The 26925-nt window shown below is 35.8% G+C and overlaps 1 protein-coding gene across 1 annotated transcript in view; it reads left to right on the top strand.

Annotated features, from left to right (window-relative positions):
- GNAI1 (G protein subunit alpha i1) overlaps positions 1-26925 on the top strand; it is an 86344-nt gene that overhangs the window by 48793 nt on the left and 10626 nt on the right. Inside the window, exons 3-6 of the mRNA XM_058725275.1 lie at positions 7950-7992; positions 8093-8234; positions 17615-17772; positions 21572-21700. Of these exons, the coding sequence (XP_058581258.1) occupies positions 7950-7992; positions 8093-8234; positions 17615-17772; positions 21572-21700 (472 nt within the window). The remainder of the gene's footprint in view (positions 1-7949; positions 7993-8092; positions 8235-17614; positions 17773-21571; positions 21701-26925) is intronic.

Raw genomic sequence — 26925 nt, 5'->3', positions numbered from 1 at the left:
TAGGGGTCTCTGGACCATTTTCATAATTGCACTAAGATGGTATTTGCCTTTTTAATTGTGTTGTTATTTGTTGTGATAGAACCAAGATAATAATAGGTCAAAATACTGAATCATGTCAAAAGCACTAAATTGTACTAATAGTCATTGTATTCTTCACTACTGTGCACTTGTGATAAAAAATGCTCAAGTTGTAAAAATCATTGTTAAATCTTGACCATTAGGTACATACCTCTTCAATATGCTGTGTAACCAAATATGAAATATACCAAAGTATGCTGCCATATTCCAAACCATGTTTGTTATCTTGAGGAAAGATAGTTGTATGATTAAGTTGTGAATTGAACTAGTTGCTTTTTTCCTGGAATACCATTTATACTTGAAAGAAATTGTGGTATAGTCCTACTTGGGGATTTGGCAGAGTTAGTCTGTCATTGCAAGGAAAATAGCTAACATTGTTTGTTGCCAATAATAAAATTAAAGGTTTTAAGCAAAAAAAAATTTTTTTTGAAAATTTAAAAAACTTATCCATAGCACTGAGAGCTTCATATCTTTCCAAGACTTAAAGTCTTTTCTGATGATTATGGGTAATATTAATAAGATGATTATATACATATAATATAGATAATATATATTGTTATTATTTGGTATTAAAAATACATCAACATTCAATTCTGCACAGCTCAGTGAACTAATTTTCAAATCAAACATGGGTAAAATACCCATCCAAGTACAAGATAGACCAATGAGCTGTAATGTATCAAAGTACGAAAAGTTTATAGAAATGCGTTATGACCAGTCTTTAAACTACCCTTTTTTATTTATTTTTTAAATCTTTTTAAAAAATGTTTTATTTATTTATTTTTGAGAGAGAAAGAACACAAGCAGGGGAGGGGCAGAGAGAGAGGGAGACACAGAATCTGAAGCAAGCTTCAGGCTCCAAGTTTTCATTTCAGAGCCTGATGCAGGGCTTGAACCCATGAACTGTGTGTGAGATCATGACCTGAGTCAAAGACCATTAACCAACTGAGCCACCGAGGTACCCCAAAGCTACCCTTTTTAAAATTTTGGTATAGAATCAAAGAAGGCTATCTACAGTTATCTGTAAGTGCTGTTAAATTGCTGTTCCCTTTTCTAATAATTACATAATTATGTGAAAATAGTTTTTTTATGTACCTCAACCAAAGTAAAAAGTAACTGCACTATATTAAATGCAGAGAATTGAGAACCCAGCTGCCTTTTAATAACCTATTTGCAGAAATGTAAAGCAATATTACTTATCTCACTTTTTGGAACAGGGGAGACCTAGTCAACAACTAAATGATTACAGTTACTCTGATCACTAATCCAGAAAAAAAAAAGGAGGTGACCTTTCTTCTACCTCTTTCGTCTACCTGGTTCTTTGTCTTTAGCTTCCATCAGAATCACTCCGAGGGTTTGTTAAAATGCAGATTGTTGGGCCCCCTCCCAGAGTGTCTGATTCAGTAAGTTCTGGGTGGGTTCTAGGAATGTATATTTCTTAAGTGTTGGTGATAGTGTTAGTCTTGAAATCATACTTTGAGAACCATTGTTCTGTTCCTTTGGATTTACTGAACAAATGTGTATGAGCTACCATCTGTGGGAAGAAAAAAAATTAAGTTTATTTTAAGAGTGTGTGTGCAAGTGGGGGAGGAGCAGAGATAGAGGGAGAGAGAGAATCCCAAGCAGGCTCCACACTCGGCATGGAGCCTGATGCAGGGCTCAGTCTCATGACCTTGAGATCATGACCTAAGCCGAAATCAAGAGTCAGATACTCAACCAACTGAGCCACCTAGGTAACCCAAAAGATCAGAGCTTTTAAAAGGTAAGTAGTACAGATATAGAAACAATGACTGGAAGTGTTTGTAGTTGCCAGACTTTGGGAGTTAATTAAAAATTAAACAATAGCATGTCAAGAACTATTCAATATTTGAGGCTTTACCTTACTTACGAGCTAACACATTAGCTTACTGCAGTTTTATGCTAACTTCTGTCTTCAGAAGACAGGAGTTGCCTGGTTCAGAGATAAAAAGGACTTTATTACAACAATTGTAGTTGCCAGAAGATCTGTATTTATGGCCATTTACCAAACCCCAGTACCTTAAGAGCAACATGAAGAGAGCCACCTGATGACCGCACAAGCATTGGGATATGTTGGGGTAGAGGAAACCTGAATTGACATGGTCTGCCAGGAAAAAGCTTCCTGTGCTGCCCACAGTTGTCTCCTTTTGTCCTACCTTTCTAGAGTAGTCTTGAGTGTGCAGTCATTCTTGCTCAGTGTAGTAGTATGGGACCTATTTCAGGCATGAATGGCTTAGGGATTAGTTTTATGGAGAGTTAACATTGAGAAAGTCCAGGGACTCCTGGCTCATTTGGTTAAACATCTGACTTCAGCTCAGGTCATGATTTCCTGGTTCACATGTTTGAGCCCTGTGTCGGGCTCTCTGCTGACAGCTCAGAGCCTGGAGCCTGCTTCAGATTCTGTATCTCCCTCTTTCTCTGCCCCTCACCTGCTGGTGCTGTCTCTGTCTCTCTGTCTGTCTCTCTTAAAAAAAATTGAGAAAGTTGGTCATTTGGGCAATCTAGATTCTGGTGTTTATAGTCATTATCAAATTGTTATATCTTAGAATGCCAGATATATTCCATAAATATGTATATATTTATTTAAATAGTTCATAGCTTCTTATAGCCAACTTAGAAAGATTTTTAGGTTATGATTCCTGTTGAGGAATGATAATTAGAAACAAAATCTTCTCCCAACCCAGACATCCTCCTTACAAAGGCAGCAGAGAAAGAAAACATTTTTATCAATTTTTGAATAAGCATTGAACCAGAGTTTGGTGTATGTTAGAGGCAGTCAACTAAGAGATTGCAAAGATGGAAAGGAATCTCATTCCATATATAGCCAAATGAATACAATTTAACTACATACATGTTTTCAAGTTAGATTTAACTAGTTCTTAAGTAAGAGGCTTGACAGCCTTATACACATACTTCATCTTAACTTTGTTAGTTGGATAGACCATTTGTGTTAGCTAATTGGCCTTACCCAAAGGAGAAACACATCTCATATCTTTATGACAGAAGGTAGCTTTGCATCTTGGAGCAAGGCACCCACCCAAGTTAGGCTCCTACCCTTCCACAGAAAACGGAAGATAGGGTTGCTATCTCTCTTGATGTTTACATTTCAAAGAAATGGCTGCCAGTCTCTTGAGAAAGACATTCTGGGTCATAAAGCTGACCAAAACAAGGCCTATTTGTTTTTCTTTTCGTTTTTTTTTTTTAATGTTTATTTGTTTTTGAGAGAGAGACACACACACACACAGAGCATGAATGGGGGAGAGTCAAAGAAAGATGGAGACATAGAATCCTAAGCAGGCTCCAGGCTCCAAGCTGTCAGCACAGAGCCTGATGCGAGGCTGGAACCCTGAGCCAAAGTCGGACACTTAACCGACTGAGCCACCCAGGCTCCCTGGCCTGTTGTTTTTCTGAAGTGTGTGTGTGTGTGTGTGTGTGTGTGTGTGTGTGTGTGTGTGTATGTGTGTGTATATCACACACACAAATTTGAAAGAGGAAAAAAGGTACTTACAATTCTAATTTTTCTGAAGTAAATGTTCTAAGGATAAGGAGGGGACCATTATCTCTACCCGTACTTTCAGAGGGTTTAATAAAGCCTCATATCTTTATTTTTATTTTTGTTTTTATTTGATTTATTATCATTTTTTATTTTAGAACATGTGAGTGGAAGAGAGGGGCAGAGGGAGAGAGAGATGTTCAACCGACTGGGTCACCCTTGTGTAGCACAATGATAAACAGAAGTGACTTTAAATGCAACTTGTAATTTGGTTTTATTCTCATTTAAACTAAACTGTAATGTAGTTTTATTCAGTGTAAAATTTTGAAATTGTTAAATTCTACATGAAATTTGCATTTCTTAAAAGTGGAATGTCAGGAATTCAGAATAAAATAACTAAATCACCATTTTAATAGCTGAATCGCATGTGATACTGGGCAGCTTGAATCCTGAACCAAGAAATAAATGTTATAAATGTGACCCTAAGCAGAGAATTGGACAAAGAATATTCTTGGGGGCAGGGGGGAATAATGAGTGTTTGGAAGAGGTTAGAGGTTCTTTGTCTTTAAATTACTTGCAGTTAAAACTTCAGATTTACTATACTGCCCTTTAACAAAATCAGGGGCAGATACTATTTGATTGTTATTTTATAATGGTAAATTATATAATCCTAGTGAAAGAATTAGAATCTAGGCAAGGGTTACTTTACTTAGATCTTAATTTGGTTTTTGGTTCCATCCTCCTGCTTGTCCTAAGTGAATGTGTTTCCCTTTCCCAAATCTCATTGTTAATAGGTGGCTATGCACATGTGACCCCAGACTGCGATGAATTTCCTTCCTCTCAGTGTTACTGTGGTGGTGCTCTTTGCTACCATCTGAATGATGCGTTATCATCAGATGCTGAGCTCCATTTCATACACCTGCTGGGTTTATTACTGTTTGCTCTCAGAGATGCAATTTTCTTTCTTTTTTTTTTAAGTTTGTTTATTTTGAGATAGAGCAAAAGCAAGGGAGGGGGTAGAGAAAGAGGCAGAGAGAAAACCCCAAGCAGGCTCCGTACCATCAGTGCAGAACCTGATGTGGGGCTTGAACTCATGAACTGTGAGATCATGACCTGAGCTGAAACCAAGAGTTGGATGCTTAACCAGCTGAGCCACCCAGGTGCCCCAGAGATGCAATTTTCTATTAGCCACTTCCTCCTTAAAGAGAGGCCTGAGGGACCCTCTCAGTGATCCCAACTTTGACTTTATAACTATTGGCTTACTGGCCTACCATGATCATATTGCACACCTCCGTGGCCCTTTGCGAGTTAAAATCTCCCTTCCTAGAACTCTGAAGTCTCTCATTTCACAGTGACCAGCTTGTTCACAGTTACTCATAAAGTCTCTTAGTCACCTTGACCGGCCTGACCTTGTGACCACAGTGGTCACACACTTTGATCTTTCCATACGTACATAGTGTATATTCCTTGTTTCTCCTTGAAAGAAGGGTGCTCCCAACTCTTTATAATCTGCCTCTGGATTTAAAGGGAAAAGCAATAGCTGCCTAGTTAAGTATTGCTAGGAAAATTGATCCTTTCCTCCTTTCCCCTGCCCTTCCACTACTTCGGAGATTTTTTTTTTTTTTTCCCAGTATCGCTTCATGTCAGTCTCTCAAACACTATTGTGCTAAGATTTGTAAAGAACAACTTTTAACTCTTTCCTGTGTGCTGTGTGGGAAGAATACCAGTATTTAGAATGTTGGAACCCTAAGCAGGCAGCATTTGTAATTTTCCTATTAGGAGAATGTCTGCATGAAAATGAGAACTGAAAACTAATTACATAAATTGCTAAGCTTTGAAGGACTCTTTTCAGCATTTTTGCCTCTAGGATATCTATTCCTCAAAGAGCACCTTGTGACTAACGAAGAAATTAGGTGGATATCCAATTAATAACACTCCCATCCTCAATCTTTAATGGTAAACAGATTTCAGGATATTTTGAACCACAAGCCATTGACCAAGATGCTCCTTGCAAAGTAATCTAAGTGTCCCATGTTATTATTTTAAAAGATATGAAATGTGGGGCGCCTGGGTGGCGCAGTCGGTTAAGCGTCCGACTTCAGCCAGGTCACGATCTCGCGGTCCGTGAGTTCGAGCCCCGCGTCGGGCTCTGGGCTGATGGCTCGGAGCCTGGAGCCTGTTTCCGATTCTGTGTCTCCCTCTCTCTCTGCCCCTCCCCCGTTCATGCTCTGTCTCTCTCTGTCCCAAAAATAAATAAAAAACGTTGGGAAAAAAAAAAAAAAAAAAAGATATGAAATGAATCAGTAGTTAATATTAGGAAAAATTTTTTTCTTGTTAAGATTATAAAATTCTCATGTTAACTCATAATTTTTTTTTTCTATTTCTGATTTTACCCCACTTGGCTCTCAGACCTCACTGGCTTGTATAATGTGAGCCTTTCTCTGGGCCTTTCAGTTGTTGAGTTTGACTAAGAATGGTCTGTGGTTCATCAAAGCTCACTATGCCAGTGGAATCACCACTTCTGTAGGTGGTTATGGGGATCTGGAAGGTCTCATCTTCACAGCATGGCTGCTACTGACTAGCTTGGCAGTGCTCTAGAAACCCAGAGGGCCGTCTTGAAGATAGCCCTGCCGGGAACTGCCTAGGGTATGTTAGGTGGGTGGATCTCTCTTGAATGAGAGAAATGTGTGAGCCATAATGCCTACAATGGTGCTTTTCACAGAGCCAAGTACACTGTTGCTGATTAATAAATAATGGATTGTTTATCTTGGAATTGTTTTTATTGGCAGATGCCCTGAAAGAATCAAAGGCTGTCTATAAATGAAGAATGCCCTCATTATTTATTCAGCTCCCGCTTTTCTACTTAATGTGCTGGTATCTTGAGAAAATTTCTTAAATATTAAATCACAAGTAAAGTTTAAGCAGCTTTTTTCCCCTAGATTTTCAAATACGCCGTTTAACTATGATCTGTTCTCAGATGTCTCTGATTGGGGGTGTGTGTGTGTAGCTGGAGAGGGATGGGAGCAAAAGGAACAGCGCCCAGAAGTTTGACATCTAATTATAATAGGCACAAATAGCTTAAATAAATGCAAGTACATTTTGGGGTTGATTGTGTGTCTAGCACAAGTTAGGGGCTGAGACTTCAAGAAATATTCACGGAAACGTGCAGAGTGAGGGGCAGCAGGGATCACAGGGGTAGTGGCTCAGGAAAGGTTGATAAAGGAGGTGAATTTATGGTTGGTGGAGGATAACCAGGGTGGTAATAAGAAGCAGAGTAAATTAAATTTCGGCAGGGGAAACAGTATGTTTGAAGACTTGTGGTGTGGTCACAGTAGGTATTCTCAGAACTGTAAGTTGTTCAGTAATGCTGGATCAGAAAACACTGTAGGAATGGCCGTAGGAAAATGGGGCCCAGATAATAAAAATCCTAGCTGTGTCTCTCAAACCGTGATAAATAGCTCTATGATATGTAGCCCTGGCCAAAGACAACATGAAGGGAAATGATAGACTTGTCTTACCTTCTTTGGTGTCCTTTGCTCAGATGTTCTCTGTATCTAGCAATCAGAACGATCCTGACAAATAGTTGATATGATGTGATGTAAAGGTATCAGCTACTGTTAAGTGTGAAGGATAAAAGGGCTCTACTTTTATGAAGGGCTGTTTCCTTAGTAATATTTTTATGTTATGATGGCATAATGCTAGGAACCCAGATTGTGAAGAGACCTTGCGTATATGTAGAAAGTGAAGGAGCATTTTGAAAATGGATTTATGACTTGGGTGACAGGAAAGCTGGAAGAACATGGGGGAGAGACATTTCTGTCCTCCATACCATTGGATCACCATGCTAGCACATTATGTTGGCCTTGTGTCAGATGTTTAATAACGGTGGTTGAACATGCATTGCATAGACATAACTTTTAATAATATTTTTAAATTATTTGTTGTATGGTTTGGACACCACTGCCATCTACTTCATATCTGTGATGAAGCAAAGGTTAAAATTAGAATAACTGACCAAACAGAACATCTTCCAAGAAGGAGCAAAATTTTAAATAAAACTAATTTATAGTGCTTAAGTTTAAGTTATAGAATTGAATATTTTTATTGCTTTAGTGAATATACACAGACAGCAATAGAAATATTTTTTAGTTGAGTTTATTGAATTTAAGTATTATGAAGTAATAAACAAAAGGGACTTATTCTTGATAATTTTTCTATATGTTTGGAAACATTAAACATTGTTTTGATATCGAATAAAATTCAGCTGTTAAGAGACAGAGAAGGTGTGTATGTGTGCCTGTTTTGGATTGGATATAGCACAAGGATGCAGTTAGAAATCCTTTATTTTACTTTTTTTTAGGTGCTGGTGAATCTGGGAAAAGCACAATTGTGAAGCAAATGAAGTAAGTAGACTTAAAATATTAAATTTGTTTTTTTATGTTTAAGTGTACCCTTCCATCAAAGGAAGTAAGTTGTTTTGTGTTTTTCTTTTTGTCTCATTAGAATTATCCATGAAGCTGGTTATTCGGAGGAGGAATGTAAACAGTACAAAGCGGTGGTCTACAGCAACACCATCCAATCAATTATTGCTATCATTAGGGCCATGGGGAGGTTGAAGATAGACTTCGGTGACTCAGCTCGGGCGGTGAGTTGTTAAATTCATTAGAACAGACCTGTTGGAGTACAAAGAATAACTTTTACATGATAATACCATACTACATAACGTAGATTTATCCACGGTCTCGGGACCCTTTTATAAAAGGACAGTGGTGAATGAAGTGAGTCAGAAGCTTTAAAAGTGAGGACCTAAGAATACACAAGATTGTGTAATCTTCTTTTTATAACTAGAATTTTTTCCTTATCCATCAGGTGATTTTGACAACTCCATAACCATGCAATATTTTCTGTATAACATGAGATACTGGGTACTCATGTATTTCCATGATGATTTTTAGTAGTTACTGTGGAGTTTAGTAAACTTCCTGTGCTGATTCTCTTCAGAATTTTTTTTTTCATAATTTGGAATGCTGATATAATCTAATTATTTTATTTATGCCCAGCCTAAAAAGCAATCTAATCTCATATAGTGGAAATGGTATAAAATCTTGCCTGTCTTTGAATAGGAAAATATTGGCTGTTAGAAAACATGCATCAGAATTTCAGAGCTTAAAGGGATTGAGGACCTTAGGAGACCTGCAAGTTCCACCCCTTTATTTTATCGGTAAAGAAACTGGAAGCCAAGACTTGACAAGATAGGAAGACTGGTAACCAAGGTGAAGATGGTAACCAAGGCACTGGGCCCACACTTACTTCTTTGGCCTGATAACACATTTTGCATTTGATGGCAGCAACCCTGGCCTAATCCATATGACACTTTATTTTTCATTTCACTGCACCCGTTTGCTTGCTTAATCTGTTTATTTAGAGTTTATTATTTGTGTGTTTTTTTAAAACTGATTTGTTTTTAATAACTGATAATAAAAGTTGACCTTCCCATAAAACTTTAACTGAAACTCTAGCTTAAATTTTAACATCTTTTTTTGTGCAGAGTAGGTGTACTATTACTACTACGGCTGCTTTTTATAGTGCTTTGTATTTGTGTGTGTGTGTGTGTGTGTGTGTGTGTGTGTGTGTGTGTGCGCGTGCACGCATGCCATCTACCTATACTAATACTATGAGGATTTTTTATATTGAGACTTTTTCTTTTTGTCTTCTTAGTGTCTGGTCAACTTTTTTTTTTTTTAAATTTTTTTTTTTTTTTCAACGTTTTTTATTTATTTTTGGGACAGAGAGAGACAGAGCATGAACGGGGGAGGGGCAGAGAGAGAGGGAGACACAGAATCGGAAACAGGCTCCAGGCTCCGAGCCATCAGCCCAGAGCCCGACGCGGGGCTCGAACTCACGGACCGCGAGATCGTGACCTGGCTGAAGTCGGACGCTCAACCGACTGCGCCACCCAGGCGCCCCGAACTTTTTTTTTTTTTTTTTAACATTGAGGCTTTGTTCATGCTTATAGAAAAAAATGAAAGAAAACAATATTAGAAAATATGTATTGGGGAAATCTAAAATAAACCTGGTTTATTATTTATAAATTATACTAACATATCTTTGTAAGTTTTTGGTCCATATTAATCTACTAACCATTTCCTTTTAAACAAGAATTTAAAAACTTAGTGTTAATGAACTAAAATGTTCAAGTAGATTACAAGATTATTTTTAATAGTAATTCATTACATTTTCCTGAATCCTTTTTTTATGGAACAAGATTTGATCATATCCATTTATGCCTTATCTATTCATTTAATCATTTTTATCTTTATTCATTTATCATTGATTCATTCAACAAATGCTTTTGTTTGTCTTTAACAGTGGGGAACCATCCTTAAAGGAGAAAGAATTGATGTAGATTGTAGTTTACATCAGTTCCACTGACAGTGATTTAAATCGTTTATCGTATCACATATAGGGTATTCTGCATTTAGATGTTATATGTGATAATTTAGAAAGATTTTGTAGCCTCCATTTTAGGAGGTGATTGAAGAGTCAGTGCAAGCAGTTTTTTATGAAGTCTTTTTATTTCATATTTTTCTTTCAAGGACTTAGTGACAGGTCTGACTTGAAGTAACTGCTCTATCACTACAAACTTTTTTTTTTTTTTTTAAGTTTCCCTGCCTGCCTCTCCCCCTCACTCCGATCCATCCTTCCTTCCTCCCTCCCTCCCTTCCTTCCTTCCTTAGTTCTGATGCTTTGAAAATCTACGTGTGGGACTTTTTTTCTCCTCTTTGTTTCACTTAGTGCTAGTTTGAGTCACTCTTCTTAGACTGTCTAGCTGTAGCCTAGTAACTGTTTCCCTCCTACCTTCAGACTATTCCTTCTGTTTGCTTTAGCCATTATTACTAACTCCTTCACACATATGTCTTCATGTTCTCAGGCTGGTTTTGATTGGTTTTGTGTTCTACTTAAGCTTTAAAATATTTGGAGGCTTTTGGAATTGTGCTAAGAAATACAAAGGTGAACTAAACATGTACATAAGGGACATTGGAACTTGAAACGTGTAAGGGTTTTCTAGACAAAAGCCAGGAAAAAGCATTCTGTGAATAAGAATATATTCAAAGGCTGAATATATTTCTATTTCTCAAACACCAGTTCTTGGACATATTATCCCTGAGTCGAAGGGTAACCAGATATTTAGTTTTGATAGGAACAACAGATGAGCTCTCAGAAAGTGATGTGAATAATGTTTTCTAACAACTGTGTATCAGTGTTTACCAGAGTCTTGCAAACTTAGATATTATCAACATTTTGATTTTTAATGTCTCGTGCCTGAAAAATATTCCTTTTTTTTTTCTTTTTTAGTTTTTATTTTCCTGTTAGTGAGGTGGGAAATCTTTGTCTTTTAGTATTTATTCCGTGAATTCCTCTGAGTATTCGTCATTCAGTTCTGTTAAATTACTTGTTCTTTTCACATTGATTCTCTTTAAATATAAGGTATATTAACCTTTCTTTAAGTTTTCCAGATAATTTTGCTCAATATGTTTCTTTCAATTTTTTGAAATAGCAGTAACTTTGTTTTAGAACTCTTAAATTTTTTTGCATTAATTCTGACTTTGCTGTATCTTATTAGAGAGATCTTTCTCAAACTTACAATTACTTAAATACTCTTATTTTTCTAGAATGTTTATAGTTTTATTTTTTAGACTTATCACTTCACCCACCTGGAAAAGTTATTTGTGTCTCTTGGTGGGTGGGATCTAAATATATTTTATAATCTGATCATCCTTTGCCCCTACAGCCATTCCTTAGTGACTTGAAAATTCCTCCTGTAGCAGCAAAATGGATGTTTTTCTGAACCCCATTTTTTTCCATTGATGTATTCTTTCTTTTTTTTTCCAGATCAGTCACTTGTTAAATTACTTAGCCCTTATAAGTGTCTTTTATTACAATAAGATGGAAATAATAACATCTACCTGGGAGGGTTGTGAGAGATAATGACATAATGAACGTCAAGCTTTTACCATGTCTTGTTCATAATAGATGCTCACTAAATGTTTATTGCTCCTATTGTTGCCATTTATAATTATTATATTACTGTCATCCTTCTCAGAATCAATGTATTTTAGTTCGTCTTGCCTCACAGGGTTAATTGGTATTTGGTAGGGTAAGAGCACTCATTCTATTGTTTTTTTTGTTGTTGTTACCAAAATATGAAGTTGGTTTTGCGTTTCTCTCCAGGTGAACTTGAGAATCAACTTAATGCCCCACATCCCTGTTGAAACAAAACAAAAACAGTCTGTTGGTATCTTGATTGGAATTACATCTTAATATGTAGGTTAATTTGATGAGAATTGACTAAAAAGATGTAAAACTTACAGAAATGGTACTAATTTGCTGTGGTATGCTTCATATTTGGCAGTTACCAGATTTGCAAAGCAGATTACACATTAGTTATTTAAAATCAGAGGAAACAAAATTGTTTTCAAGGATTGCATAGAGCAATCAGATTTTGTGCTGACTATCCTTTCAAAACTCTCTCAGAATGAGTTACTCAATCTGTGGATGATAAATTATTGTTTTTAATAATGGGGAGTTAGGGAAGCATTATGTAGGAGCCTATTAACATGTCTCAGGCATTGCATCATTTAAAATAGTGCTCTCTTCAAAGTGTGGTTCATGAATCTGTGTCTGTCCACAAGCATGCACATGAGTACAGGAATTAAGGAGAATTTACATTTAATGCAATTGGCAGAGTAATTTATATGGTAACTTTGATAGTTTAAGAAAATAGGTTTATATTTTGTGCGATTTAAATTTTATTTTGAAACAGATTGGAAATAAAAGAGAACAAAATATAGGACTGGTCCTTTGTCATGGATAGTTTAAGAAGCACTTACTTGGAATAATTTAGGAAACTGATTTGAATTGACTGAAAAGACCTCCCTTTCTCCCCCCAGCCTCAGCATGCACCTGCATAATGGCTACTTTTCGGTTTTTCTAATTTTGTAGTGTATTTCATTAGTTAGTTTCTGTCTGTCTGCCTAAATTGTCAGATTGTGTCTGAGAAAGGTTGTAACAATTTACCTTCCTGTCCTGTTTCCTAGAGTGCCTTTTCTTAGCACTCTGGGTAGCCAAAATTTAGAAATCTTAACATTTTAAAAATACTGGCTAATTTATTAGTACCTGTTATCTCATTTTAATGTGCATTTTTAATTTTTAGTGTAATTGCAGTTTTCCATATCTCTACTGACTATATTTTTCTTTCTCATTGTCAGTGACCTGTTTTATGCCTTAGTCATTTACCACTTGGATTCTTGGTGCGTTGATTATGTATGAAACCTTTGTCCACTAATGTTCTTTCACATGTTGCTTATTGCCTTTAAATCTTAGGGTTTTGTTTTCTTACATCTTCCTCTGTTATTTCTTCCATTATGTTTAAATTTAGAAAATCTCTCCAAGATTTACTAAGTATTCATACTATTTTAAATGTTTTTTTTTAGGGAAGTGAATTTTAACATTATTTCATGTGTTTGTTCTTTAATTACTCTAAAATTTACTCTGTGGTATGCATGAAGTTGAGATCTACATTATTTTTTTCCTCTTCAGGCGGCTATCTAATTATCAAGTAGAGTTGTGTTTTTTTCCTTAATCATATCATATCTACTAATTTACCTAGCCACCTTTATCATGTAATAAGTTCAGATTTGATCTCTTTCTATTGATCTGCGTTAATACAAGAGTGTTCTACATGTTGTAAGCTTTTAATATCTGATAATTTTAGCCCTCCTTCCCCAGTATTCTTGGTCAAAATGTTCCTAGTCATTTCTACTTGTTATTTCTCCAGGTGAATGTTTGAATTGGTTTTATATTCTGGCTTATGTTTGAGAACTAAGAGGTTGTTATAGGATTATATTATTTTTGATTCTGAGGAAAATTGATTTTTGTATGTGGCTAAGTGGTATTAATCTTCCTTTGAAATGTAATATGTGCCTCGAGCACTGTTTTTCTTTTTTCCTCAATTCACATATCAGTTAGCACATATTTTTATAGCTCTTGACAACAAGTTTTACTGTCCATCCAGAAAACATTTAAGTATTTTTTTTATTTTATGAACTTGAAAATAAAAAATACACGTATTTATAAGCTTCATAAGTATACGTATAAAGGCTAATTTTATGTAGCATATTTATTATAATCTCTTATCTTGATGTAGAGAAGCTCATGTTCACTGCAATTTAGTGAGAAATTTTGCTCTCTGCAATTTATTTAAAATTAACTTAGATTATTTTATTTTTAGCATTCCCCCATCGTGTTAAGCAGTACTATCGGAAAAAAGAAAAATGACTTCCTATTTCCTTGCCTCAGTCATTTTTACTTTGATTATATGTGTGTTTTGAGAGAAAAAAAATTTAACGCCTATGTATTCTTAAAGCAATTCTTGAAATGTCTGGGATTGGCACCATGGGCCATGGAGTGGTGACTTCCCTATTCTCAGGATTTCTTTAAAGGTATACTAACTTTGATAAAAGCAGTATAGTGGACTTAAATTTATAGGAGTGATTATATCCTGTAGAAATTTGGCAGATTAAATATATGAGTAGTTCTCATATGTGGTATTCACTAATGTTATTAATGAAATAACTGAATTAAGCCATTGGAACAAAAGATTTCCATACTTGTATCAATCATGACATCAATATATTATCATTGGGGCCAAAAATTTAGAGTTGTCACTATTTTTAAGACTATTTTATCATATTATTTAATCTCTATTATAGAAGGGCTTTCTGATTTTTTCTGTTTAAACTTTCAATCTCATTTATGATTCTGTCTGCTATATTAAAATAATCATCTAGCCTTTGCTTAAAAAACTTAGTCTCTCATTTCCCCCTCTTTTTTTTTTTTTTTTTTTTTTTTTTTGGCATGGCTTTGATTGTTAAAAAGTGTTCTTTGTATGGAATTGAAATCTGGTATCTTTTGCCCTAAGAATTCTCTTTTTTATGCTTTATATCTAAATATGAAGTCTACTCTTACTTTTAATAATCCTTACTTCAAATGTCAGAAGACAGCTGTCCTGGTCCCTCAGAGTCTTCTCTTCCCCATCCCAAAAGGACTCTTCTGAATTCCCATAAAGTAGGTGACAGCCTCAGATGAAATGTGCTGTCACTAAATAAATACAGCATGCCAAGTTCCTGACCCTCAGTGGGAAAAGCGACCCGGTTCCATGTCCCTTCACACGAAAGCCTTGTGTAACTTCTTCCTGAGTTCCCAGAGCACACAGTTGTATAAAGAGGCACTTACATTCTCTCCGCCATCTTATTTTCATTTAAGTCTTAGTAGCTTGAAAACATATTAAACGTGGCTACATCCAAGGATTTTTCCTTGCTACTCACAAATAATTGCCTGGCAAATAACATTTCTTTCAACACACACAGAAGAATGCCTGTGCTGCTTTACTCACCTGTATCCTTTCTGACTAAACTTCACTCTTTAGCAATCCCAATCTTTTTTCGACCCTATGTCACACGGTTTTGGTACACCCATGTTTAGCGTTCTAAATGTTCTTAGGTAACATTATGTTACATACATTTTGAAAAGACTTCATTCCATGGCCAGGTAGGATTGTTGTTATCATTCTGTAGTTTTAACATTTATCTTGTCTTGGACAATGGCTGTTGACTGATATGTGTGATTGGATGACCGGTTAGCTGTGAAACATCAAATGAGTTGCTTAACCACTCTGTGTTCAGAGTCTTTTTATACAAAACAAAAGTTTAGGTAGAATGATTTCTAAAGTACTTTTAGAATAAGTTTAAGAATAAGATAAGTTTAAGAATAAGAATAAATTTAAATAAGTTTAAATGTATTACCAGAAGGTCTAATTGATAGACCTCTGAATGTCCTCCTAATGACACGGTAGTGAATATTCTAGTTAGTTTTTCAAGGAAAAGAGACTATTTTACATTTTGTGAAGAAGAGACATTTTTGAATGTAACAGTACAGTTTATAAGTACACTTCCAAAGTTTCTCATGTCTTTTTCTTCAGGCTTCTTCCTAGACAGTTTGAAGAGAATGTGATCTTAAGAAGGCATTAGTGTTTTCTGTCAAGAAATTTTAATGAAATTGAATAAATATATCATAATGAAAGCTCATTAAAAACTACTTAAGTGAAAAGTGCTTTTCTGAAATGGATGGAGAAAATTCTGTGTGATGTTAATAACAATGGCCAAATTTAGAAATTTCTCATATATAGACAGTTATCTGGAAAACTGAATGTTTACTGTAATTAGGTAAATGGTGCTAAGAATGAACTTGAAACCATGTTATATTGGGTTTTATTAAGGTTATTGTACATGTGTTACTTGTTTGCATGCATTTCTCTTGTGATTTACTAAAAAGGGAAACATATGCTTGAATAATATGTTCCCATGCTGAGATACTTAATTATTTTTCAGTATGGGTTCTATCTGGAAAAAAAAAAAAAAAAGAAAAAGGTTCACAAATTGGCAGCAGAATGAATTTTACTGTCAGCTAATACGTTTGCTGTCCTGTGTCACCAAATGGCTTCTCTATTGTATACCTTATGTGTGTCATCACTTCATAAACATTTACTGTAGTACTTTGGGAAAATGCCCCTTGTTTAGAAAAACTAGGGATTGTCCACTGACTTAATGTAAAGTTGTAAGTCTTAGGCTACAGAGAATCTCTATGAAGATAGCAATTTCATATCTCCCCTATTTTTAGATTAACTATGTTCTTACCTGAAAACTATAGTTAATCCAGTTTTATACTCTTTTGCTGTTATCCAGCAGTGTAGCCCCCACCCACATATGGTTATTGAGTATTAGAAATGTCTCATCTGAATTGAGATATGCTGTTTGTAAAAATAAATGTCAGATTCTGAACACTAAATATGTATAAAAATGTGAAGTATCCCAATAATTTTATTTTGATTTCATGTAGAAATGTCATCTTAGGTAGAGGTTAAACAAAACATCTTATTATATTAATTTCACCTTTCTTTTGCTTTTACAAATATGGCTATTAGAAAATTTAGAAGTACATCAGTGTCTCATGTTGTATTTCCTTTGGACAGCACTAAACTAGTGTGGTTGATTACCTGTGGATCATAATACTAAATATTTGTAGCCTCAAAACGTAAGGAAAATTTAATTAACTTTATACACAGCATTCCTTCACTTAAAATATTTTGCATGCTGTCTTCAGTATGCATTGTATTTCTACTTCATAGCTGTGTTTATTTTGTTTTTTTCTATGCCTGCGTGAGCAAACACCTGCCCCCCACCCCTGGCCCATTGATTTAATACATATATATATATATATATATATATATATATATACACACACACACACATATACATACATATATATATGTATATACATACATATGTATATATATATATGTCACAAAATATATACACACACACACACACACACATATATATAAGGTTTCCTGAAAATCTGAGAACATAGTTCTATGTGAAACTGCCTATTCCACATTGATTTCTCCCTTCTCTGAATTAAATCTGTTCCTTGTGTAAAGAAGATCAGAAAGCTAACATTTAATTAGATTCTATCTTAAAATAATCTTTAATGGTGTTAGTGTGTTTCTTAGAAACATTTTGGGAGGGAGGGGTGACACATATATTATTTCTCTGTTTTCAAAACTGATCATTATCAGTGCACAAAAAAACTGTGAGAGATCATGAATAGTCACTTAATGGATCCCCTCTTGAGTTGTAAGTGTAGTCTGTCATTCTTCCAGTTTTCCTAGTGCCTTGATAGCTGTTACTGATATTATAAAACATAGACTCATGCTTGAAGATTACACTCTTTTAGTTAAGCCAGTTTTTTAAGTGGTGCTATTGAGAATTAAGTTCTGACCCCAATGAAAAACAAAGGAAGTTCACTGTTGCACTTTTCTTATAATCTGCAATGCCTCCCTTTGTAATTTTACCCTGTAATGTGTCTCTCTTCACTTAAAAAAAAAAATGGTCTTTGAATGTTCAGGATGATGCCCGCCAACTGTTTGTGCTTGCTGGAGCCGCTGAAGAAGGCTTTATGACTGCAGAACTTGCCGGAGTTATAAAGAGATTGTGGAAAGATAGTGGTGTACAAGCCTGTTTCAACAGATCCCGAGAGTACCAGCTTAATGATTCCGCAGCATAGTAAGTAATCATAACTTTAGAACTAAACTATCATGAATAATTACTTGGAAGTCAAATATACCTCCAAGTCAATGCTATTGCAGAATTGGCTGACACATTCTTGTAAAACTCAGGATATTCAGGATGACAGTATTTGAAAACTTTATTTTTTGTGTGTAGATAGCATTGCAGTTATTTTCTCTGCCTTCAGAAGTGTCTCAAGAGACTCATGCTTATGTAACTCTAATTGAAACATGCAGAATGGACTTTTTCCAGTGAATTTCCAAGAAAGTAATTGGAACTTCACAAAGTTCACTCTGAATTTGGGTGTATCTCTAGTTTTCCCGGGACTAGCCCAAGGGCAGGGTAACTTATTTTGTTCTTTTTATTATTTTTTAAGTTTCATTTATTTATTTTTAGAGAGACAAAGACGGCATGAGTGGGGGAGGGGCACAGAGAGAGGGAGACAGAGAATCCCACGTAGGCTCCTCATTGTCAGTGTGGAGCCAGACACGGGGCTCAAACTCAACGAAATTGTGAGATGATGACCTGAGCTGAAACCAAGAGTCAGAAAGTTAAATGACTGAGTCACCCAGGCAACCCTGATTTTGTTCTTTTCATTATACTAATAGTGCCTGAGAAGAGTTACTCATCCAGTGACAGGCACTTTGTGTGTATGGTGAAGGGGTATATGGTGATCCCAAGATATCTTCTGTAGCTGTACACTTGAAAATTATCAACTGTATGTTCCCTGTTGCACTAGACATCAGTATTTTGTAAGAAAAATCTACCCTGATTTTTTTTGGATGGTGGCCACAGAAAGTTCATAAAGCAAGTTGTGATAAAACCTGGTCAGGGAGCTTTCTGCTTGGTGATCTAGCAGATCACTTGATAAAAAAATCAAGTATTTGTTTCCATTATTTGGCACACATACTCAGCAGAAATGTCAGATATGAATGGCCTTGATTGGTCTTCAGACATGTGCTCTGCTGTACTCATTTTGCTTCCCAAGGTTGTTCCATTTTCTTGAAAGAGCTATTGGCTTTTAGGGACACAAGTGAGAATAAGATAGAAGATGATGGGTATTAGTAAGATTTAGGTAAATACACATACTTCACAGTGAAAAACAAACTGGGTATGGCTCTTCCTGATTACCATGTCGCATGTCATTGGTTACACATCAGAGTACTCAATATGTGTCACATGAGTGGTTTAGTGCAGATGAGTAAATAACAGACATTTTTGTGGAACCCATGCCCATTTTTGTCATGCTCTATTTTCTGGTCTGTGTTTTAATGCTTTGCCATTCTATACACCATACATGTTAGTATGTACGTATTTTATACACGTATAAGTCACATGTTACTGAATATGTAGTTCCACTGGTGTCATCTTTGCCTTTGTCATCTTTTCATCAGTGAGTTTGACTCACTGATTAGGTCTTTGCCTCCCTGTTTTATATACTTACAGTACACAAAATTTTTTTTTCAGAACGCTGACAGATTTACATTTACTTTGAATAATTTGATTTGTATTTTTGTTGAAATTATTTACTTCCTGCCTCTGCCACTACACTGTAAATTCAGTAAGGTCTGCCTTTACCGTATGTTCTTTCTTCATTGCCTGACACATAATTGTCATTCACTGTGCCTTTGTTTAGTAATGAATGAACTAACAAACCATACTTTACAGAAGGTAGAAGAGAAATTAGAAAAAAAATTATTTACAGAAGAACATAACTGTTACACCATATTATTTGCTTTAGCACCACGAGCACCTGCAGAAAGATCTAAATGGGAATCCCTGTCATGTTGAGAAGACTGCTCTTAGCCGAGCCCACCAAGGGGAGCTTTTTCAGTAGTAAAGGGGTGCTTCTCGGGGACAATCGACTGAAATGTGTTTCCCCACGTGGTGGTACTTCCTGGACCCCTGCAGTCTAATGGCCAAGGCTTGTCTCCTGTGTACAGTGCACTGAGAAGAATAAGCCATTTTGTCTCCCCAGTAGTTCATTACTAGTGGTTCTGACCTTAAGATGGCAATAATGGAACCATTTTCCAAGAATGAAGGAAGTCACAGAAATTTTCTCCTCCACAGTGGTTACAGTACATCTTGATTTCTGAGTTTTTGACTGGGGGGGGCGGGGCAGAGCGGGGCGGGGGGGCGGGGGCTGCCAAGTTGCCCATTACGACTGTCCAAGCACCAGTTTACTTTAAATTTGTGATCATTTAAAACAATTGGAGTTTTTCATAGTGCCGGTTTTTCTTATTTGTCACATTGAAATATAAATGTGCGTTATCTTTAGAGGCAATTCTGAAGCAGTTTTAAGCAAAGAAATGAATCTGAGTAATCAAAGCCCATTTTGAGAGTAACACTACTTAAAAGGGACAATGAGTAAAATCTTGCCATGGCCTGTTTATTAAGTTAGATTTTCTTACAATAATACATAACGTTATATATGTGGAATTAAAAACACAGATAAGTACTGGGGGATTATTACCAGTGCAGTTAGATAATAAGATTCTTTTAAGTTCAGCAAATAATACAGATAACTCAAGGTGTCCTCTCTCGTTGTATTCTAGTATCACATACATATACTTAACTGTCTTTAAAACATTTTTGATTACTCAGTGTTTGGATAGCTTTTGACCTCCATGTCTACCAATCAAATATTTATTAAGCTCCTTTTGTTCGCAAGACCTGTTGTAAATGGCTAAGGAACAGTTTCAGAGGATAACCTCAATTAACATTGCAGTAGTTAGTGCCTCTCTGTAATAAACATAGATGTGTCTTCTAAATCGTCATTGACTGATTACTCTCAGCTATTAGAAGACACTGTAGGGATGGTCCCCACGATCAGCTGACCTTAAGATTAAGTCCAGACTTCTCTTTTGAATTTCTGCATCACCCTTCCTAGGGGCCTTGCTTTCTGAGAAACGAGATGTGACTGTTCCTGTCTCCATACTGTTTTACTAATTCTCCTCATGTGGATGGCATTCTCTTTTTTTTCTGTCCCATCATTCAGATTTCTGTTTAAACCCCTCACCACCCATGAATGCTTCTTTAACCACCGAGGTTCACATTAATCTCTCTCTATTTGGACATTCTACAACATTATTTACTATATAAAATGGCATGAGATAATTTACACAGAATAATTTCGTGGTATGACACTGCTACATTTGAATAGCACAACATATTTGGCATCATTGGCAGAGAGTTTTGAATGGGTGGGTGACTAAAATCAGTGAGAAGTAAAATACGAATATTGATTTAGAGAGCCAGTAAAATGCAGAGTAAAAGAGCATGTGTGCTGTTTTCCTATGTGTAACTTAAGGCTGGTTGAAAAGGAACAGTGTTGAATTCAGCCTTCGACTAGAGGTTACTCATTAGTTTCTTTAAAGTGTAACATTCTCAGAATCCTCAAGAGTAATGTCTGGAAAATAAACACAGTGCTATATAAAAAATGTGTAGTAAAGAATTTTAAGAAACAAACTTGTAGTGTACAGTTGGTTTTGTGTGGTTTTTAAGAAGTTGTTACTCTGTTTTGTTTCCAACAAGGAGAATGACTAGTGTCCTTAGGAAACAAAGAACACAACACTTGAAAAGTGTTAAAAGAGCTTTGTGGCTGGAGACTTATATAAACGTTTTCATTTCAGTGGGAGTTAATAGAACATATAAACTTAAATTGTTTTATTACCGAGAAATGTAACGATTTCCAGTAATTTGAATATTGCATGCATCAAAATGTTTTACTCCTTGATTGAGGAGATCTTTAATGGCTGTATTAACGATTAACTTATTGTCTTGTTTATTTTTTCAGCTATTTGAATGACTTGGACAGAATAGCACAACCAAACTACATTCCAACTCAACAAGATGTTCTCAGAACTAGAGTGAAAACTACAGGAATTGTTGAAACCCATTTTACTTTCAAAGATCTTCATTTTAAGTGAGTAGCTGCAAAGCATATAATTTACAAATTTAGATATAAAACACCTTGTTTAGTAAAGTGGTAAAAGTATTTAAAAACTGAGCTAAAAATCACAAAAGAAAACTTTTCTTAGGTTATTGGACAAAGCATTTTTGGGTAAAAGAGGGTAACAAACATTCTCAGAAGGAATATTTGTATTTTTATTTGAGAAAAAATGGCCATGCAGTCTCTTTTGCCTAGATTTTTCAAAGTCATTTAAATAAAAATAGTTTTTGACTTTTATTTCTGAATAGAAAATATTACTCTGATATTATAAAGTGTTGTCCTACATTCTTCACAAAAAATTACTGATTGAATAAATGCTTATTGATGGAAATACTAAAAGTGATGGGTACCTTTTTAAAAGTTTTCATGAAAATTCTTATTCATGCAAACTTGTGTACTTTTTTTAGGTTGAAAAATGTTCGTTTAATGTAGAATGTAATGAATATTGACTTACTGAGGTTTGAGTAGAGAAGCACAGACTTGGAGCCATTGGAAATGCTCACTTTGTCCAGTCCACTCGGGTCGTGACAGACCAGACCCAGGGACTCTCAGTGAAACATTACATTCAGATTTACAGACCTGTGTTCCTCTTTTTTAAAGCATGAAAAAACCACTTGGACTTTGCTTCAGTTAACTCTAGTGCTCTGAAATAGTAAATAATAAAGCAGAATTTCTGAGAGCATCTAAAAAAGATTTATAGTCAAAGATAAAAAACAAATATATTGGTGAGCTGCTTTATAAATAAGTTGTGGAAAGTAGTTACCTATATGCAACTGTACTTCTGACTCCTTCCCTGAATATCTTAAATACATTTTTTTTATTACTGCTTGTCACTGATTTATTCTACATTCATTGGTTCATGTAATTGAGTTTTCCAGCAAACTAAAATTGAATTTTAATTTTCCATGGCAGCTTCCCTCCAAAAAGAAAAAAACCCAAATCCAAACATCGCCCTGCCTTTTTTAAAGAGAATTACAGATCATAATTAGTCTATCTGACCATGTAACTTTGTACTTTAATACTTGGTAAAGTCTTGTTGAAGCGGTCACTGGACTTTTTTCCTTGCTGGCAATAGCTCTTATCAAAATCATTTACTTTCTTTTCATCTGTTTACTACTTTTAGGATATTAAATGACCGGTCAGGAATAGTAAAACATGAATATTTAAATAGTCTGATATGTCTGATCTGAGAACTATTGTCATATTTATCTTAAAGTTACAAAATAAGGAAGCTCACTGTCAGAATGAGGCTCCAAAGGTTTGTTGTTTTGTTTTTTGTTTACTTTGTTTTAAAGACCATATTTTAAAAGCAAACTTAAATCATTATGTTCAGATAATGGCTTTGTTCTAACAAATGTAGTTTGAGGAGAAAATGCATGGAGTTGGCGGTTAGCAAGTAAGAATACTTGAATTAAGTTTCCCTATTAGGTAAAGAGGATGATTGGTTAAGAGTCTTACCAGAAGGTATTACACTCTGGCCCACTGTTGGAGGTATAAACATAAATGGGGTGATTGCCTCTCAGGGGAATGTTGTAGAGGGAAGAGCTTTGTCAGTGGGAAGGCACAGTGCTAAATGCGCAGTCTGTCATGTGGCACTTGATGGAATCTGTACAAAATTCACTTTCAGTGTTGGTTAGATTAATCGTAAACATTCGCTTTCCTGACCATGCTCTTCATTCTACCCTCAATTTCTCTAAGTTGTCATTTCATCCTCAAGCAAGTGCTGAGATTCTGTAAATTCTCTCTCACCATGATACCCCCAGGAAGTCCCTTTATCTTTAGTCTCCTTGGGTGAGGTAGAATTTCACAGGATGTGTTTCATTACTGTTTTCACTTGTTGCCTTAAGTATAGGTTTGTCAGGAACTTCAGATAAACTTTGTCTTATTTTGGATTTGGGTTCTGTTAAATTACTATCATTGTAAACATATGGTTCTAACTTTGCTTTTTATATGTTGAGTCTCAGAAGAATGAGGGCAGAAATATACTTAGAATAATTCTACAGGGAACTCTTGAATTTTGTGTGCTTTGTATTATAATTCATCGTCTCATTTTAATGAATGGCTGATGTAAAATTTCAGTTTCATTTAATTTTGGTATGATTGGAATTAAGTTCAAAATGAGGCAATAAAGCACAATAATTTTAGAATATATTTATCACCTCTGTGTTTGTGGAAAGTGTCTCTGTGGACTACTATATTGCTTTTAAGGAATCAGCAATTTTACTATAATATTTTTGCCAAATACAGAATTAAAGCATCCCTTCTATTATAAAATTATAAGACAAATTTATGTTACTTTCATATAGTACTGTAAATGTAAAGTGGGTTTTGGAGTGTATTTACAGGGTTGACGTGCACATACGGTCAGCGCTTTGTACCAGTGAGTCTTGATCACTGTGCTATTAGATGACAGTCTGAGAATGTCAGAACATCTCAGGATCTTCTTGGGGGTACCTGGGTAGCTCAGTTGATGAAGTGTCCAATTCTTCATTTCAGCTCAGGTCATGATCTCAGGATTATGGGATTGAGCCCTGCTTTGGGCTCTGTGCTGGGAGTGGAACTTGCTTAAGATTTTCCCTTTCCCTCTGCCCCTCTCCCTGGCTTGCACTCTTTCTTAAAAAAAAAAAAAAAAAAAAAAAAAAGTGGGGGGGATGCGTGGGTGGCTTAGTAGGTTAAGCATCTGACTTCAGCTCAGATCATGATCTCATGGTTTGTGAGTTTGAGCCCCACATCGGGCTCTGTGCTGACAGCTCAGAGCCTGAATGCTGCTTAGGATTCTGTGTCTCCCTCTCTTTCTGCCCTTCCCCACTCACATTCTATCTGTCTCTCCTTCAAAAATAAACAAACATTTAAAAATTAAAAAAAAAAAAAATCTCATGATCTTCAATATCCCCTTGTACTTTCCCCTCTCTCCCTAAAAGAAACCTGAGAAAAATCAAATCCACTTCCTATTTGATGCTAGAAAAAAGTTTCATCTGTTCATATGAAGGAGAACATATTTTTGTTTTTGATGACTTTTTAAAAAGTTCAGAATTTGAAGATAATTCTAAAGTATGTGTGAAAAAGGAATAATGCCTTATGCACAGTCATTTGTTACATTAGATTTTAGTCATTTTTGTTCCTTGGCTAATGAATTAGACTAGTGATTCTCAAAGTATGGTCCCCGGACCAGCAGAATCAACTTTATGCACCTGGTGAGTCTGATTTATACTGAAGTTTGAGAAGTATCAGTTTATTCATTTCTAAACTGAATAAATTTAGGAGATTTCTTCTGTAAATTACTTGATTATAAGTTAAAAAGCCTTTTTATATGTAACATTCCCACAGCATAACTGGAAGACCTAGATCTTTCTTTTTTTTTTTTTTTTTTTTAATGTTTGTTTATTTTTGAGAGAAACAGAGATAGAGACAGATCATGAGTTGGGGAGGGGCAGAGAGAGAGAGAGGGAGACACAGAATCCAAAGCAGGCTCCAGGCTCTGAACTGTCAGCACAGAGCCCGACATGGAGTTTGAATCCATGAACCATGCAATCATGACTTGAGCTGAAGTCAGAAGTGTAGCTGACTGAGCCACCCAGGTGCCTTGCAAGACGTGGATCTTTAACGTAGTAAAGCTAGTCTATTGTTGCTTGAAGGTGTTTTGAAATATTCTGTAGACATAGTTCACGCATTCATTCAACAAATATTTGTGAAGTATGACAAAGTCTTTGTCTTTACATTGTTGGGGGAAGGGAGATAAGTGTTCAGATGTTCAGGAGGTGATAATCACTATAACGAAGAATAAAACAAGGTGGGGGGATATATTACTTTCCTAGGGCTGCTATAACAAATTACCACAAGCTCAGTGGCATAAAACAACAGAAATATATTCTTTCATAATTCTGGGGGCTAGAAGTGTAAAATCAACATGTCTGCACAACTGTGCTCCTTCTGAAGGCTCTTGGGAAGAATCCTCTCTTGCCTCCTCCTGCTTCTTGTAGTGGTTGGAAATCCTTGGTGTTCCTTGGCCTTTGACACATGGGCTTCTTCCCTGGTTCCCACCTCAGTTTCTCTTTCCTTTTATATTTTACTATAGCCACAGGGTGAACCAAAGCCATACCCTGCACATTTTGCTTGGAAATTTCCTCAGCCAACATTCAAGTTAATTTCTTAACAGCCAGCCCTAGTTTTTGCGACTTTACAACAAGAATTGCCTTTGCTCCAGTGTCCAGTAACACATTTCTCATTTCCTTCTGGAACCTCATCAAAAAATCTCCTAACATCATGTTCATGAATGATACATGTATATCCTCTAAGATCGAAGCTTTTCTGCCATCCTTTCACTCCCAAGCATCTCCAGAATTATTACCTTAGATGTCTGTTTCAAACCAGCCATCTTTTCAAAACAGTCTAGGCTTTTATTGTGTAGTAACTCAAGGTTGTTCCAGTCTCTACATAGTATCCAATTCCATAACCACTTCCCCCATTTTAGGTGTTGGTTACAGCAGCACCCCACTCTGAGCACTAACGTCAGGGTTGTCCATTTCAAGGAATTGACTTACGTGACCACGGGGCCTGGCAAGTGTCAAGTTTGTAGGGCAGGACAGCAGGCTCAGACAGGAACTGATGTTTCAGTCTTGAGGTAGAATTTATTTTCCTTGGGGGAAACCTCAGTTTTTGTTCTTAAGGCCCTCCAACTGATAGGATAAGGTCTCTCCCCTTATCAGGGATAATCTTTGCTGAGAGACTACTGATTTTAGATGTTAAGCACAGCAGTAAAATACCTTCACAGAAGCACCTAGGTTAGTGTTTGACTAAATAACTGCGTATGATGGCCTAGCCAAATTGACACACAAAACCAACCATCACAGAAGGAAAATGTCGGATGGGATGGAAAGGGTTTGCTTGTTATTTTATATTGAGTGGTCAAGATACATGTAACATTGGATCAGAGAAGTTACCTAAAGTAAATAAAGCCTTTTTGGTAAGGTTATTTTCAAATTCTGTTAATGGGTAATCATTTTAATTTCTTTTATTTTGTTCTTATTTAATCTTTATTACCAGCTCTCCTTTTTGTGTGTTAAACCCATTTTAATTTACTGTGTGGTAGAATCATTTTGTTATATATCATACTTAAGGAACAAATCACTAGCTAACCCAATAGAATGAACGGCATTGAAATAATGATAAAAGTAACAATATTAGTTGATGTACTCCGA

This window comes from Neofelis nebulosa, chromosome 4, assembly GCF_028018385.1.
Source record: "Neofelis nebulosa isolate mNeoNeb1 chromosome 4, mNeoNeb1.pri, whole genome shotgun sequence".
Taxonomy (NCBI): domain Eukaryota; kingdom Metazoa; phylum Chordata; class Mammalia; order Carnivora; family Felidae; genus Neofelis; species Neofelis nebulosa.
Note: the sequence above shows the minus strand (reverse complement) of the source record. Positions and strands in the feature narration are given on the sequence as shown.